The sequence below is a fragment of the Myripristis murdjan genome, chromosome 8 (genome assembly GCF_902150065.1).
Source record: "Myripristis murdjan chromosome 8, fMyrMur1.1, whole genome shotgun sequence".
Classification (NCBI taxonomy): Eukaryota; Metazoa; Chordata; class Actinopteri; order Holocentriformes; family Holocentridae; genus Myripristis; species Myripristis murdjan.
Window position 1 is genome coordinate 35,038,390 of NC_043987.1, and position 13,517 is coordinate 35,051,906.

General features: G+C 37.0%; 1 protein-coding gene and 1 gene segment (V, D, J or C); one reads left to right on the forward strand and one right to left on the reverse strand.

The window, feature by feature from the left end:
* Positions 1-221: 221 nt before the first annotated feature.
* Positions 222-1,523, reverse strand: LOC115363535 (Ig heavy chain C region-like). The segment is given in 3 exon segments: positions 222-630; positions 829-1,137; positions 1,232-1,523. Coding segments are annotated over 3 exon segments (948 nt in total).
* Positions 1,524-11,698: 10,175 nt separating this feature from the next.
* On the forward strand, positions 11,699-13,461 carry coa3b (cytochrome C oxidase assembly factor 3b). The gene is made up of 2 exons (XM_030057848.1): positions 11,699-11,902; positions 12,770-13,461. Exons 1-2 carry the CDS (start codon positions 11,743-11,745, stop codon positions 12,874-12,876), a joined length of 267 nt encoding a protein of 88 aa, XP_029913708.1. The 5' UTR covers positions 11,699-11,742; the 3' UTR covers positions 12,877-13,461.
* Positions 13,462-13,517: the final 56 nt, after the last annotated feature.

Sequence of the window (13,517 nt, forward strand, 5' to 3'; positions counted from 1 at the left end):
GTCCTCTTGTGCTGCCACTCGGTACACCTTGTACCTCATCGTTCAACTAAACATCCAACTCTCTACATGGGTTAAACACGGATGTCAACATAAATCAACAATATGATTGTTATGAAGTGGTTTTTTTTTTTTTTATTTTGATTTTGAATCTGCATTTAAAAGACAAACAACATGTCATATCACAAGCAACAAACATGACAAACAGGGCGTAAGACACAGCGACACAACACAACATCTACTAGGCCTTGCAGGTTTGAGGGAGGTCAATGTTGAGGTTGACTGTGTTGGATTTCTCAGCTGTTCTCCTCACTGTGGACCTCATAATGGCTCGGGATGTGTCCATCACGGATTCATGGAAAACTACACAGCTATACACCGCTTCACTGCTGTTCCACTGCTCAAGGCTGAACGATAGCTGGCCATAGACAGAGTAGACTCCGTTGTTTTCTACCAGGTTTGTGGTATTGAACGCATACATTTTTGAATCTGCTGCCACATCGTCAACAAGCCAAGACACCTCAATCTCTTTGGGTTTGAAGTCTTTCACATAGCAAGTCAGGGTCACCATGTTATTTCGAGTTTGTTCTACTGGAGGCAGCAGAAAAACTGATGGACGCTGAGGCACTTCTCCTGCAAGCATGACAGAACAGTTAGGCCCTCCTGGCTCAGACGAGAGCAGCTGTTATACAACATTTCTTCTACAAGAAGCATTCATAAACAACACTCACACACCTCCGTGATCACATGATCATCATGGACAGAGATCTGTCAGCGGCACTCAAACAGATTTTTAATGCACAATTGAAAAAATAATGAAACTTTGCTTACCGCTCTTTCGATAGGGTTCCATCTTAGGCTCGAACAAAGCTGGATGTTCAACCACACAGTTGTACTCTGTCCCCTTGCTCCACTCCTCATACAGCACATCAATTATGGCAAATTTGCTTTTCCCGTTGCTCTCACTCAGGTTTCTGCTTGCAGGTATTACTTGTCCATCCTTGTCCTGCCACTCAACAGACACGTACTCTTTAGGAGTGACTTCGCAGATCAGCTCGGCTTTTTTGTTGAGAAACATGTCCTCCAGTGAGATTGGTTTGATTTTTACGTCCAGACAAGGTGGGCGACTATTATTAATTGCTGAGGGAGGAAATAATGGGCATTTACTAAACGTGCATAATTATAAAGCCACTGGAACTGCTGCACAACTGCAGAATAATGAAACTTTGCTTACCGCTCTCTTGATAAGGTTCCATCTTAGGCTCAATCAAATCTGAATGTTCAACCACACAGTTGTACTCTATCCCCTTGCTCCACTCCTCATACAGGACGTCAATTATGGCAAATTTGCTTTTCCCATTGCTCTCACCCAGGTTTCTGCTTGCAGCTATTACTTGTCCATCCTTGTCCTGCCACTCAACAGACGCTCCCTCTTTAGGAGTGACTTCGCAGATCAGCTCGGCTTTTTTGTTGAGAAACATGTCCTCCAGTGAGATTGGTTTGATTTTTATGTCCAGACAAGGTGGGCAAGCAGTAGGATCAGGATAAGCTTCTGAGAGAGGAACTAAACATGCATAATTATAAAGCCATTGGAACTGCTGTCATGATAATAACAACAACAACGACGATACTACTACTACTAACAATAATAATAATAATAATAATAATAATAACATACTCACTTTTATAGGTCACAGATTTGTTCTTGTTTATCTTAGGTCCTTCAAACAAACACGTAAATATGTCACCATAAGCCAACTCCTTAACTTCGAGATAGCTCGCGGTGCTGTACTGAGGTCCATTTTCAGTTTCTTTGCGGACAGTTGGTGTCTTGATCTCAGACACTGGGTTGGTGAGTTCCTGTCCATTTTTTAGCCATGTGATCGTATGTGTTTCAGGAGAAAAATCAATGGCAAAGCAGGAGAAGGAACCCTTCGATTCATCGTCGGGAGAGGAGCCCAACACATTCAGAGTTGGTGCCTGAATACGCTGGTACGCAGAAGCAGGGGATAACAAATGTGCAGAAGCAGAGATGACCAGATTAGAAACAACAACTTTTTTTTTTTTAACGTAAGTGATAACAAAGAGAAGCCCATGGCAGCTTCGTGCTGCAGCTTTCGTATCCCAGTTAGACAGATTACAAATTACTGTTTTATCACAAGACAACAGTTGTGATTACCTGTAAATGATACAATATTTATGACTGATGTATTAAGAATTTATGTATCTAATCAGGAATATTGATATTACGTACCTGCGGAGACGGTGACCACTGTTCCCTTTCCCCAGTAGTCAAACACACCGTAGTCACAGCCTAACAGTTTACTATCTACTGCATACAAAAACCTGCGTCCACAAACCTACACTTCTGCCATCTCATAAATACATTTTCTCTGCTTGTACAAGTGTTTATGAATAAAATTAAATACATCAGATACATGACCTCAAACTCTAAACCGACTTCAGTGACAACAAGTGGAAACTCTCTCTTGTCCTTCTTTTTCAACACGTTCTGTGTCTCGGTGAAATCCCTGATGTCAAGTTTGAATTTTCAACAAAACACTTTTCCTTTCTTTTTTACTCCATAAATTTATAAAAAGAAATTGATGACTTACCTGATGAAACTGTAACCGTTGTTCCTTTCCCCCAGTAGTCAAAAGCATCACAGTGTAATAATCAGACACATGCAATGTACAAAAACGACCATCTAAAAGATGCCGTCTGCTGACATCACTAAAGTCCAGGTTCTCTACTATTAAATATTAGAATTGATACAGTGAAGATGAAAATAAAACAAAGGCATTTTTACCTGTTGTTACAGTCACTGTTGTCCCTTTTCCCCAGTAGTCAAAGTAGTAATAGTCACAGTGTTCAGTTTGAATAGCACTTGAGTGCAAAAATACTTTTCCACTGGAATCATCTTATCAAAACTATTTCAATACACAACATCTCTAACATTTGCCCTGATCGTGTCTGTTTTTTGCTGAAGGCCTACACTGTATCCCAGCTGAAGGAAAATTTCTATTTTTGTCATAATATTTTACATTTTTATATTAAAAAATATGAGTTTTGACACATAAAAATGTCAACACTCATCAGATGATGACTTACCAGAAGTTACTGTGACTGTTGTTCCTTTCCCTCAGTAGTCAAAGTAGTCAACACAATGATAGATTGTGATGTGCCACTTGTACAAATATAAAAAAAAAACAAACATATAAGTTCCACTTAATATCGTCTTGACATTGTTTATTAGCCATATCCCCTTGAGATATAGCTTACATCTCTTACCACTTCCTGTAACCTAGGTTACTTAATATCAAGCTTATTTGTCCAGAGCTGCTGAAAACTTCCTCTTTTTCAGAGGGTTTCATGAAACCCCCCCAGCCTGCAGTTCAGCTCACACAACTGAACACCTGAGCCAAAAAATGAACTAAAATGTTTATGACAATATTGATGTGTGTGAGTCATTCCAGATATTCCAAATATAAAAAGAAGAAGAAAATTGAAATGGCTCTTTAATGCTGAAGTATTTAAGACTGCACATTTTTATTTCCAAGGCCTGCAATAGAAGGCAGCATATTTTGTTTAACTGATACATAACTTGAGGGGTATATTTTGGAAGTGCCTGGATTTGGATTTGACTTCGTATTCCTGATTTATTCTAATGCGTATTTTGTTGTTGTTGTTGTTGTTGTTGTTGTTGTTGTTGTTGCATGTTTGAGCATGGTTTTGTAATGTGTACAAGATTGTCTTGTAAGTCCATATGGGCTGGGCTTCTGAAATTGAAGCATGACGCTTAAATAAAAGAAAATCAATCAATCAATCAATATAAAAGTATGATTATTGCACTCTGCATTTTGTTTCATTTTCAATCCGGTTTTCAAAACACACCTTCAAATATCACCTTAAATCATACATCCCTCTGGACAGATCAGTCTTTCCTTAACTCCAGATATTCACTAATTGGATTTAAACTGCATTAGTTCCTGTTGCATGCTCAATTAAATCATCCTTCCCTCTGCAGGCTTGACAATAAAGAAACACGTCAAGCAAAAAAAAAAAAAAAAAAAAGCTTATATCAGCTGACAGTGTGATATCAACTGTTTATAGCAGACTATAAGGAAGTCAGCTTTGCATACAGCACAACACTCATACACTATAAAAGGAGGATGGACTGTTGCATTACAAGTATTCAAGGAATGGATTGAATTTGACTTCTAATTCCCAATATTTGTTAAAAAGTGAAAGAAACGTTCATTAATTTAATAAATGTATTTACAGCAGTCTTTGTAATTTCATGTGGTTCATTGAATTTCTTCCAGTGCTGTATTCTTGCAATCAGGTGGCACTGGAATGTGTAGTTTGTTTGTTAAATTGATCGAGTATTTGACTGATTGATTAGTCCGTTAGGAAACTCCTTGTGTGTCTTATTGCAGTCAGATGCACTCAACATGCCAAAGACCACATGTCACAATATCACATTTACACTGATAACACCAACATGTGTATCAGTCAATCTTAGCACATATACTGTGGTTTCCATGGTACAATGGTGAAAGACATGGGACTGAAACCAGAAAACAACACTCAGTTCAACATTTAAAATTTAAGCCGTAATTTGTTAAAATGACTGAGCTGAATTATCTTGGAAAGACGTTTGTCTTTAATTCAATTTCCAAAGAACTGAGAAAACGTTGTGAGAGAGGGGAGATTAGAAACTGATTGTTTTGAGTTGTGCATCATGTGGGTGGAAAACGCTCAATTACGTCTTTTGTATGAACACGTAGAGTAAAGGCTCCAACAAGTAAAGGTCCAACATTATGCAGGATGAACATGGTTATGATGTGACACTTCAAACCCACTGCCAGTGGCTGAACAAGACAATCACACGACTGAACGTTTATGAAAGTTATACTTTATTATTATTATTATTATTATTATTATTATTAAATAATCAAATCAGATTATATAATCAGGACACACTTTACTGAATAATGGTAAGTTATAATCAGTTGTGATTAATGATTCTATTATTCATTAATTTGTTTGTTTGTTTGTTTGTTTATTATTAAATCCTTCATTCATTCCATCATTGATCCATTCATTCATTCATTCACTCACAATTTTCAACATAAGGCTTTAAGTGCAAAACACATGAAAATATAGAAAAAAAACAATAACAACAACAAGAAACAAAACTCAGTGACTTATGAATCAAAATCAGTGTATGATTAAACTCATATTCATCATTTTTGGTCAAAAAAAGACTTTTTTTTTTAATGAAGACTTTTATTGATTTTTTCTTTCCATTTTGTTCTTTTTTCTTATTTCTGGAACATGTGTTCCAATAAACATATATATTCAGTGGTTGTTTTTCCTCCTCATCAGGGAAGTGGCCTTGAATGTGTTGGTGGTGTGAGGCTGCCTCCTCTGGTGGCTTCAGGTTCCAAGTGTTCAGGGACTGAGGGGTTTTTGTACAGCTCTACCAAAGGTTTGTGTCACTGTGGCTCTCTGGCACAATAACACACAGCAGTGTCTTCAGCAGCAGCAGAGCCACAGAGAACATGGTTGGTGTTGAAGGTGAACTGGTGGGAGCTGACAGTGTGATAGTGTGATAGCTGTTTATAGCAGACTAGAAGGAAGTCAGCTTTGCATAGAGCACCACACTCACATGACAGAAAAGGAGGATGGACTGTTGGATCACATGTATTTAAAGCAGGGCTATTCAACTTAAGATGGCTCAGCGGCCAAGGGCCACAAGCTAAAAATGTCTGTCCTATTTTGGACGTTTAAACAATAATTTTTCACAGGCTACATAACTGATCTAAAAATTTGTGAAAAATACAGGAAACAGCTACATTTCCAAGGCTTGAACCTCAAATCTGAATAAAAGATTGTCATGCAATGATTAATGATGAAATGATCAAGTCACAAAAAAATTACACTTTACAGTATTCCCAAAATGTGAACAGAATGGGCAGCCTCAGAGGTTAACCCTTACGAAACAAAAATATATTGCAGTATACTGGAAAATATCATGTGATATATTAGATAATACATTTCCATATATGGGAACTAGTCTTTATATTTTACAATATATTGAAATATATGCATAGACCATACATGTCTATATATTGATACATATAAAAAAAATAATAATATTGCAATCAAGACCAAAAACGGCACTATATTTTTACATGCAATAGTTTGTCTTTATATGTTCAAATATACTGCAATATATGCATATACCATATATGTATATATATCGCAACATAATATATAAAAAAATATATTGGGATTTTTCTTAACATTGCATATTTTCCAATAAACAACCATAACATATGCATGGACCACACATGGCATATATTTAGGGTCCGGGCAGCTTAGGACACCGGACACTGTTGTATTCCCAGGTCTTCTTTCTTTCTTTCTTTCTTTCTTTCTTTCTTTCTTTCTTTCTTTCTTCTTCTTTCTTCTGAGGAAATCATACTTCCCATGGGTGAAAACTCACCAAACTTTGCACAAAGGTCCAGTCCCATGCCAGATTACCTCAGCTGCAAACTCAAGCCAGTAGTCCTGATGGTGGCGCTATCCCTTACGATACAAAAATATATTGCAGTATACTGGAAAATATCATGTGATATATTAGATAATACATTTCCATATATGGGAACTAGTCTTTATATTTTACAATATATTGAAATATATGCATAGACCATACATGTCTATATATTGATACATATAAAAAAATATATTGCAATCAAGACCAAAAACGGCACTATATTTTTACATGCAATAGTTTGTCTTTATATGTTCAAATATACTGCAATATATGCATATACCATATATGTATATATATCACAACATAATATATAAAAGAATATATTGGGATTTTTCTTAACATTGCATATTTTCCAATAAACAACCATAACATATGCATGGACCACGTATGGCATATATTTAGGGTCCGGGCAGCTTAGGACACCGGACACTATTGTATTCCCAGGTCTTCTTTCTTTCTTTCTTTCTTTCTTCTTCTTTCTTCCAAGGAAATCATACTTCCCATGGGTGAAAACTGACCAAACTTTGCACAAAGGTCCAGTTCCATGGCAGATTACCTCAGCTGCAAACTCAAGCCAGTAGTCTTGATGGTGGCGCTATAGCAAGCCTCTAAAGTTCAAAACTTTGAAAATTCATAACAAATCAACCATATGTGCTACAGCTTCATAACTTTCATCAAACTGTAGCCTCAATATAGAAGAAACTTTTGTACATTTAAACCTATTGAAAATTATGAAGCCATCACTCTGTTTTTTTTTCAAAAACTGTAAAACTTCTTAAACCTATCTCCTCCCACAATTTTTGCTCAAATGTCACCAAACCTGCTACAGAGCATCTTCAGACTGTCCTACACAAACGATGTTCACAGATTTTTGATTTATCAAAAATTAAGCCTACAGTGCATCAAAATGTTTTACTGGAAACGCTACTGTAAACATATACCTGCAAAGTCTTGCTAAATAAATCTTCAATGTTCATGAAAAAAATGACAAAATTCTGGAGTCAGGGTCGATGATGTGTGGCAAATTTTAGAATTGTATCTCAAAAACTGAATTTTTGACAGCATTTTGAATTTTGCTCTCATGTGAACAATTGGAGTCAATGTAAAAATTGCATTTTTAAACATCAATTTTTCACTTATGGAGCCAATCAATCATTGTTAAAAACAAATTAACATCAACAAGAGCTAAACAAGATCCTCCGTGAATTTTAATTTCTATAATTAAGTCCCTCAGTGGAGTCAGCACCACGGACAGTAGGCTACCTGTAAGATTTTCCACGGAGATGTGCGGCTATATATTGTTATCAGTTATTAATTAGCCTATTAATCGTTATTCATTTGTTTAATCTTTATGAGTTTCCTGGGCCATTTATTTAATTAATTTGTCAGTTTGTTTGCGTCTGTACATTGAAATTAACTTTTAATAAATCAACTCATCTGTGAAAACTGTTGTCTTGATTTCAGAGGTAAATTGATAACAGCCTGAAAAGGTGATTATATAACTCTGTTCAGCCTTAATGTGGCTGCTTACTGTCCTTACTTCTGCTGCATAGCCACATTAATCGGAGCTGATGTTAAATTGGAATGACACACCCCCAGCTGAAATGAAACATCTGCCAGTTAAAAATGACTGAGAAGTCGGTAGAAGTATAATTATCAGTCCATGAAAAAATTTTTTTTTTTTTTCCAGCAGATATTCTAGTTACAACATGATTGAGCAAGCAGAGCAATTTTATTTTGCTATGTTTGGTATCTATTCAGTTAAGGAAAACACGATGTAACCACTGGCTTAGTCAAATTGTCAAGCTGCTATTGAGCTGCTACTTGCCAATTAGCTCAGAGAGGTAAGTGACTGTCTTTGGCTCCAGAGGTTGCAGGTTCAAACCTCGACTGGTGCAGAATCCACATTGTAATGTGAACATCTTAATCATGTGCTCGTGAGTGTGACTGATCACTGAGCAGCATCTTCCTAAAAATGCCTGGACCCGACCCATCGCTGCGCAGCAGCTGTAATTTTACGTATATTTCCAATACATGTTCCCATATAATTGGAATGTCATAGATCATGTATTTATAAATATATTAACCCAGTGTTCATCACATAAATGTAAATACATTATGGAGGACTTTTATACAAATAAAAGTCAATATATGAACACATATATTATATATTTATTGCAATATATGGCAAATATATGAAATGCGCAATTGTTGCTGTATTTTTCCATATATTAACATATATTGCAATATATTGATGCAATATATAAATATATGCCACATATATGATTCACCTATATATTACACCATTTATTTCTGAGACATTTTCAGATATATAATATATTTCTATACATTGTTGTTCGCATATTAAATGTAATATATTCTAATACATTACAATACATTGCATTTCATATATTGGTAAATATATTTTCTTTCCGTAAGGGAATACTGAAATTAGGCCACATCACACTCCCTTGAAACATTATAAAATAAACAGGCTTCATTCACAAAATGTGAAGTGTTATGTGATACTTCTGTCTTTCTTTTCGGTTTGGAATTGAAACATCAACCACTAAAGCCCGGCTTATACTTTGTCGTACAACAGGTACACAACGCACGGCAGACACAGCTGATGTCACAGTGTACATCAGCTGTGTAAGGTGAGGCACGCCCATTTCTGATCAGGAGGTCAAAACAAGTTCATCACATCAGCTCAATAGCCGATGCATTATCTCCCTCTTGTGGTTAGTGATAGAAATGAATTGTCCACAGACTGAAAGTCAATAATTAATAAGTAATAAGTAACAATTAGTTAGAAAAATAATATTTAAATATATATAAATAATATATGAATAATATTTTCTATACAGGGTGTGCATAAAGTCTTTTTACAATTTTACAAATTTATTACAAAAGCAAATGGATAGACAAATCTTTGGAAATTATTACAAAATGAGGAGTAGATATTTTTTTTTTGGCCTCATTTAATACATCTCTATGCGGGCACCATTAGCTGCACAAAGCACATCAAGATGGTACTCGATTTCTTGCCATGCTGGCTTTAGCAGAGCCTCATCAATGGTGGCAATGGCATCAGTGATCAATAGATTTTTTAAATTGTTAAGAGACTTTGTGGACACCCTGTCTGACAGTGATGGGCCGCATAAAAATGACATATGGGCCACATGTAGCCCCGGGGCCGCGAGTTGCGCAGCCCTGATTTAAAGCATGACTTGCCAATTGTTGTCTTAAAAAATAAGAAAGAAAAATTATTTATTCACTCAATCTTCAAGCAATTTGCTTTGTTTGTATTTACACCATAAATTGGAAACCAAGCCAGGCTGAATTATATTTGCATACTTTGGATCACAGATATAAACTTAATTACGAAAAAAAAAAAAAAAAAAAAAAAAAAAACAGAAGTGATGCTGCTAAATGCTCACACAGTTCAAATGGCAATCAAAAGTTTTGATTTTTTTTTTTTTTATAACAAATAGCCTAATTTAAGCAAAATATATCAAGCAAATTATTTACCACTACAGGAGAAGGTTAAGCATGAGGTAAAGAGATGGGTAAATTTAGTAGTCTATCATTCATTGGTAGGGTAAAAATCATTAGTGTTATACAGAAGTTCATGTATTTGTTCCAGTCAGTCCCAATAAAATGTCCTGCCAAAATGTTCACAGAAATAAATAAAATGATTTCTAAATTCGTATGGGTCTGGCCTCAGAAGGATACCATAAATCCAACCTGGAAAACCATAGAACAACAGATGGTTAATCCTATCTCTTTGAGCTCAATCCCATTTATAGGCTCACTAAAAAACTTATATAAATTTACCAAAAACCAGATTGTGTGTCATACATTTGAGTGTTGGAAGGAAAGCCATAAAATATCGGGATTACGCAACATCTTATTCAAACACACCCCTCTATGGAATAATGCCCTAGTCCCAGATGATCTACTAGACGGTATCACTGCCAGATGGAAAGAAAAAGGAATTCCTAAAATAGGTGATCTTCCAGCAAAACAAACATTATCAAGAACTATCCTGCTATATCGGAAACTCCAATCGAAAAAGTTATTTTGAATATTTATGACTATTTTGAAGTCACAAAAAAGATTAATCTCAAAGTTATATAATGCTATGAATAGTGGAAGAAATCAGCATAAACATAAGTGGGAAAAAGACATTGGATATAATTATATGCTGGAAGAGTGGGAAGAACTACTGGAAAAAGCACAAAAAACTCTGGTCAATACCAAACAACTTATGCAATTTTGTATATTTCACCGTGTATATTATAGCCCGCACAGACTCCATAAATTCAACCCCAACACATTTTCTAAATGCCCAAGATGTAATGTAGATGATAGTGATATAACATTTATAAATATATGTCAGATGAAATTACTCCACATACATGAATATCATTATTAGGAGATGTAGAAATACTGTAAGATGTCAACAATGATGAAAAGAAATTAATACTATTAATGATGACAGCAGCAAAAAAAAAAAAAAAGGCATATTAATCAACTGGAAATCCAATCATTCACCTCCAGTTATACAATGGTGGAGAGAATTACTATCATATTGCACTCCAGAAAAAAAAAAAAAAAAAAAAAAAAAAAAAAAAAACATGTATAACATTAAAGGGCAACCAGCAAAGTTTAACAGGGTATGGGGTAAACTTATCAATAACATACAAATAATAGAGGGACAGTCGTTGATATAAATGAATTTAGCTTTGTAGCCTATGTGTTAGTTTTTGTTCTACTTTTGTTTTTTGGATATTCTGAATTGTGACTATGTTGGATTGTTGATAATTTTGACAACTTGAGAAGATATATATACGATGTAGGGAAGGGATGGGATAATGAAATGAAAAAGTTATTTCTATGTTTGTTTGTTTTTTGATTGTATTGACAAATACATAACTTGATTTAACAGTGATTTAACAAAGTGTTCCTTCACCACAAAAGTTTTTTTTTTTTTTATTTTTTTTTTTTATCCCTACACATTTTTCCCTCCCTACAGCGGCCGCCACACGCTGTCGTATGTAATCGGAGTATGAACATATAAACACTGCCATGAAAGTGCACACTCCGATACAGTAGGTGGCGCTATGCACCTTTAAAGGTTTGTTTTCCATTCGAGAAAAAATACAGTACAGGCGGTCATGGCGGAGAAAGAAGCCGCAGGAGGAGCGCAGACGGCGGCGGAGAAGCAGCTGCCCCGCCGGCGGCAGGAGCTCGACTACTGGAAGCAGAACGCGGAGCGGCTGCGGCGGCGGAACCGGCTGACGGGCCTGGCCATCGGAGCCTTCGTGCTCGGCATGTGTATCCTTTGGCCGAGCCGGAGGCTGACGTAACAGCAGCTGAGGAACAGCCAGGCGGACCAGAGCCGCTTTTCCTCTCCAGAGTAGATCAGAAAAACAGAAAAACACCGTGGAAAGACGCTCTGACGTTTGAGTTGTGTTTGGTTTTGTTTTATTTTCCCAGATCGCAGAATGTCGTTTGACCTCCCTGTGCGAAATGTCATTGGTCCAGGCTGTGTGTGTGTGTGTGTGTGTGTGTGTGTGTGTGTGTGTGTGTGTGTGTGTGTGTGTGTGTGTGTGTGTGTGTGTGTGTGTGTGTGTGTGTGTGTGTTGTAACACACCTACACACACGTGAGCACCGTGTGTAGCTCCGTGTCTTTACACTTCACCTTCACTTGTCAGCGGCGCTGGAGCCAGACGCGTCACCAAAGTCCAAAGAAAAATCCGACACTTTAATGTTTCCACATCTGATGCTCAACCTACGCACTGTACAAAACATAGTTCAGTATATTTTAATGATTAATCAGGACCCAGTCCTCAATTCGGCATTATCATAATTGCACCAAGCCAGTGCCTAATTTAATTAACCGACTTTACGTGCTGGTTTGCGCAGTGTGTGTGAATGTAGAGCGTCTTGGTGCATCTATATTAACACTCTATCTCTGTTAACAGTGGAAACTTACTGGAAATGAAATTCTGCCCCTTTGCCACCCCAAGAGGAAAAAAAATATTTTGAAGGGAAAGGTGGATGAGAGAGGATGTGTACAGATTTGTGAAGGTTTCATTGGTTGAAATGTTAATTGACAGCCATTAGAGCAGGATGATGATGTCACTGGAGGTCGTGTGAGGTCATGTCATGGTGGCTGTTTCCTTTAACCGAGGCGGTCAGTCGGCTACACCATCCTGTCGGTCCAGCAGGAGAAGATCATGGAGGAGATCGACGACGAGGCGAGGATCCACATCCTCAGAGGGCCGCGCACCGGGGCCAACTCCTAGAGCCGTGGACGGGGCGGGGCTTCACTGCTGACATCACACCGAGCCGCGGAGGGGGCGGGGCTTCACTGCTGACATCACACCAAGCCTCGTCACCTGCCGCCGACCCGGCAGATCCAAGGACAGTTTTATTCACATGAACATCCATAAAGTGTGTAAAATAAAAAAAAAACAAAAAAAAAACAGCACATATGTGGCGTGTCGGGGCCACTGTGGGGAAAAACTAGTTTTTCTTCTGACTAAATCCCACGGGAGAAGAAAAACTATTATTTAAATGTTTAATTTAATTTTTATTTAGTCTCAGTTTTTTTCTCACAGAGGGCAAACCAGTCTCACAGAGAATATCCGAGTTTTTTTTCTAGTAAATTTACAAATCTAATCTTGGAAATTCAGATTTTTTTTTTCTTGGAGTGGACCCGCCCGCTCCCATCCCTTCAGTCCCAACCTGCAGGAGGTGCAGGAGGTGCAGAGGACATGGACAGAAAAGTCACAAACTCATGTTGAAGTTTGTGAAATATAGATTTGTATGTATTATCTGTAAAGTGTGTTATTTGTCGCCTGTTGAGAACAATAAAAATGTAATCATGACTTTGGCGTGTGAGTGCACTGGATGAGTTTATCTCTCCAAAAAAAAAAAAAAAACA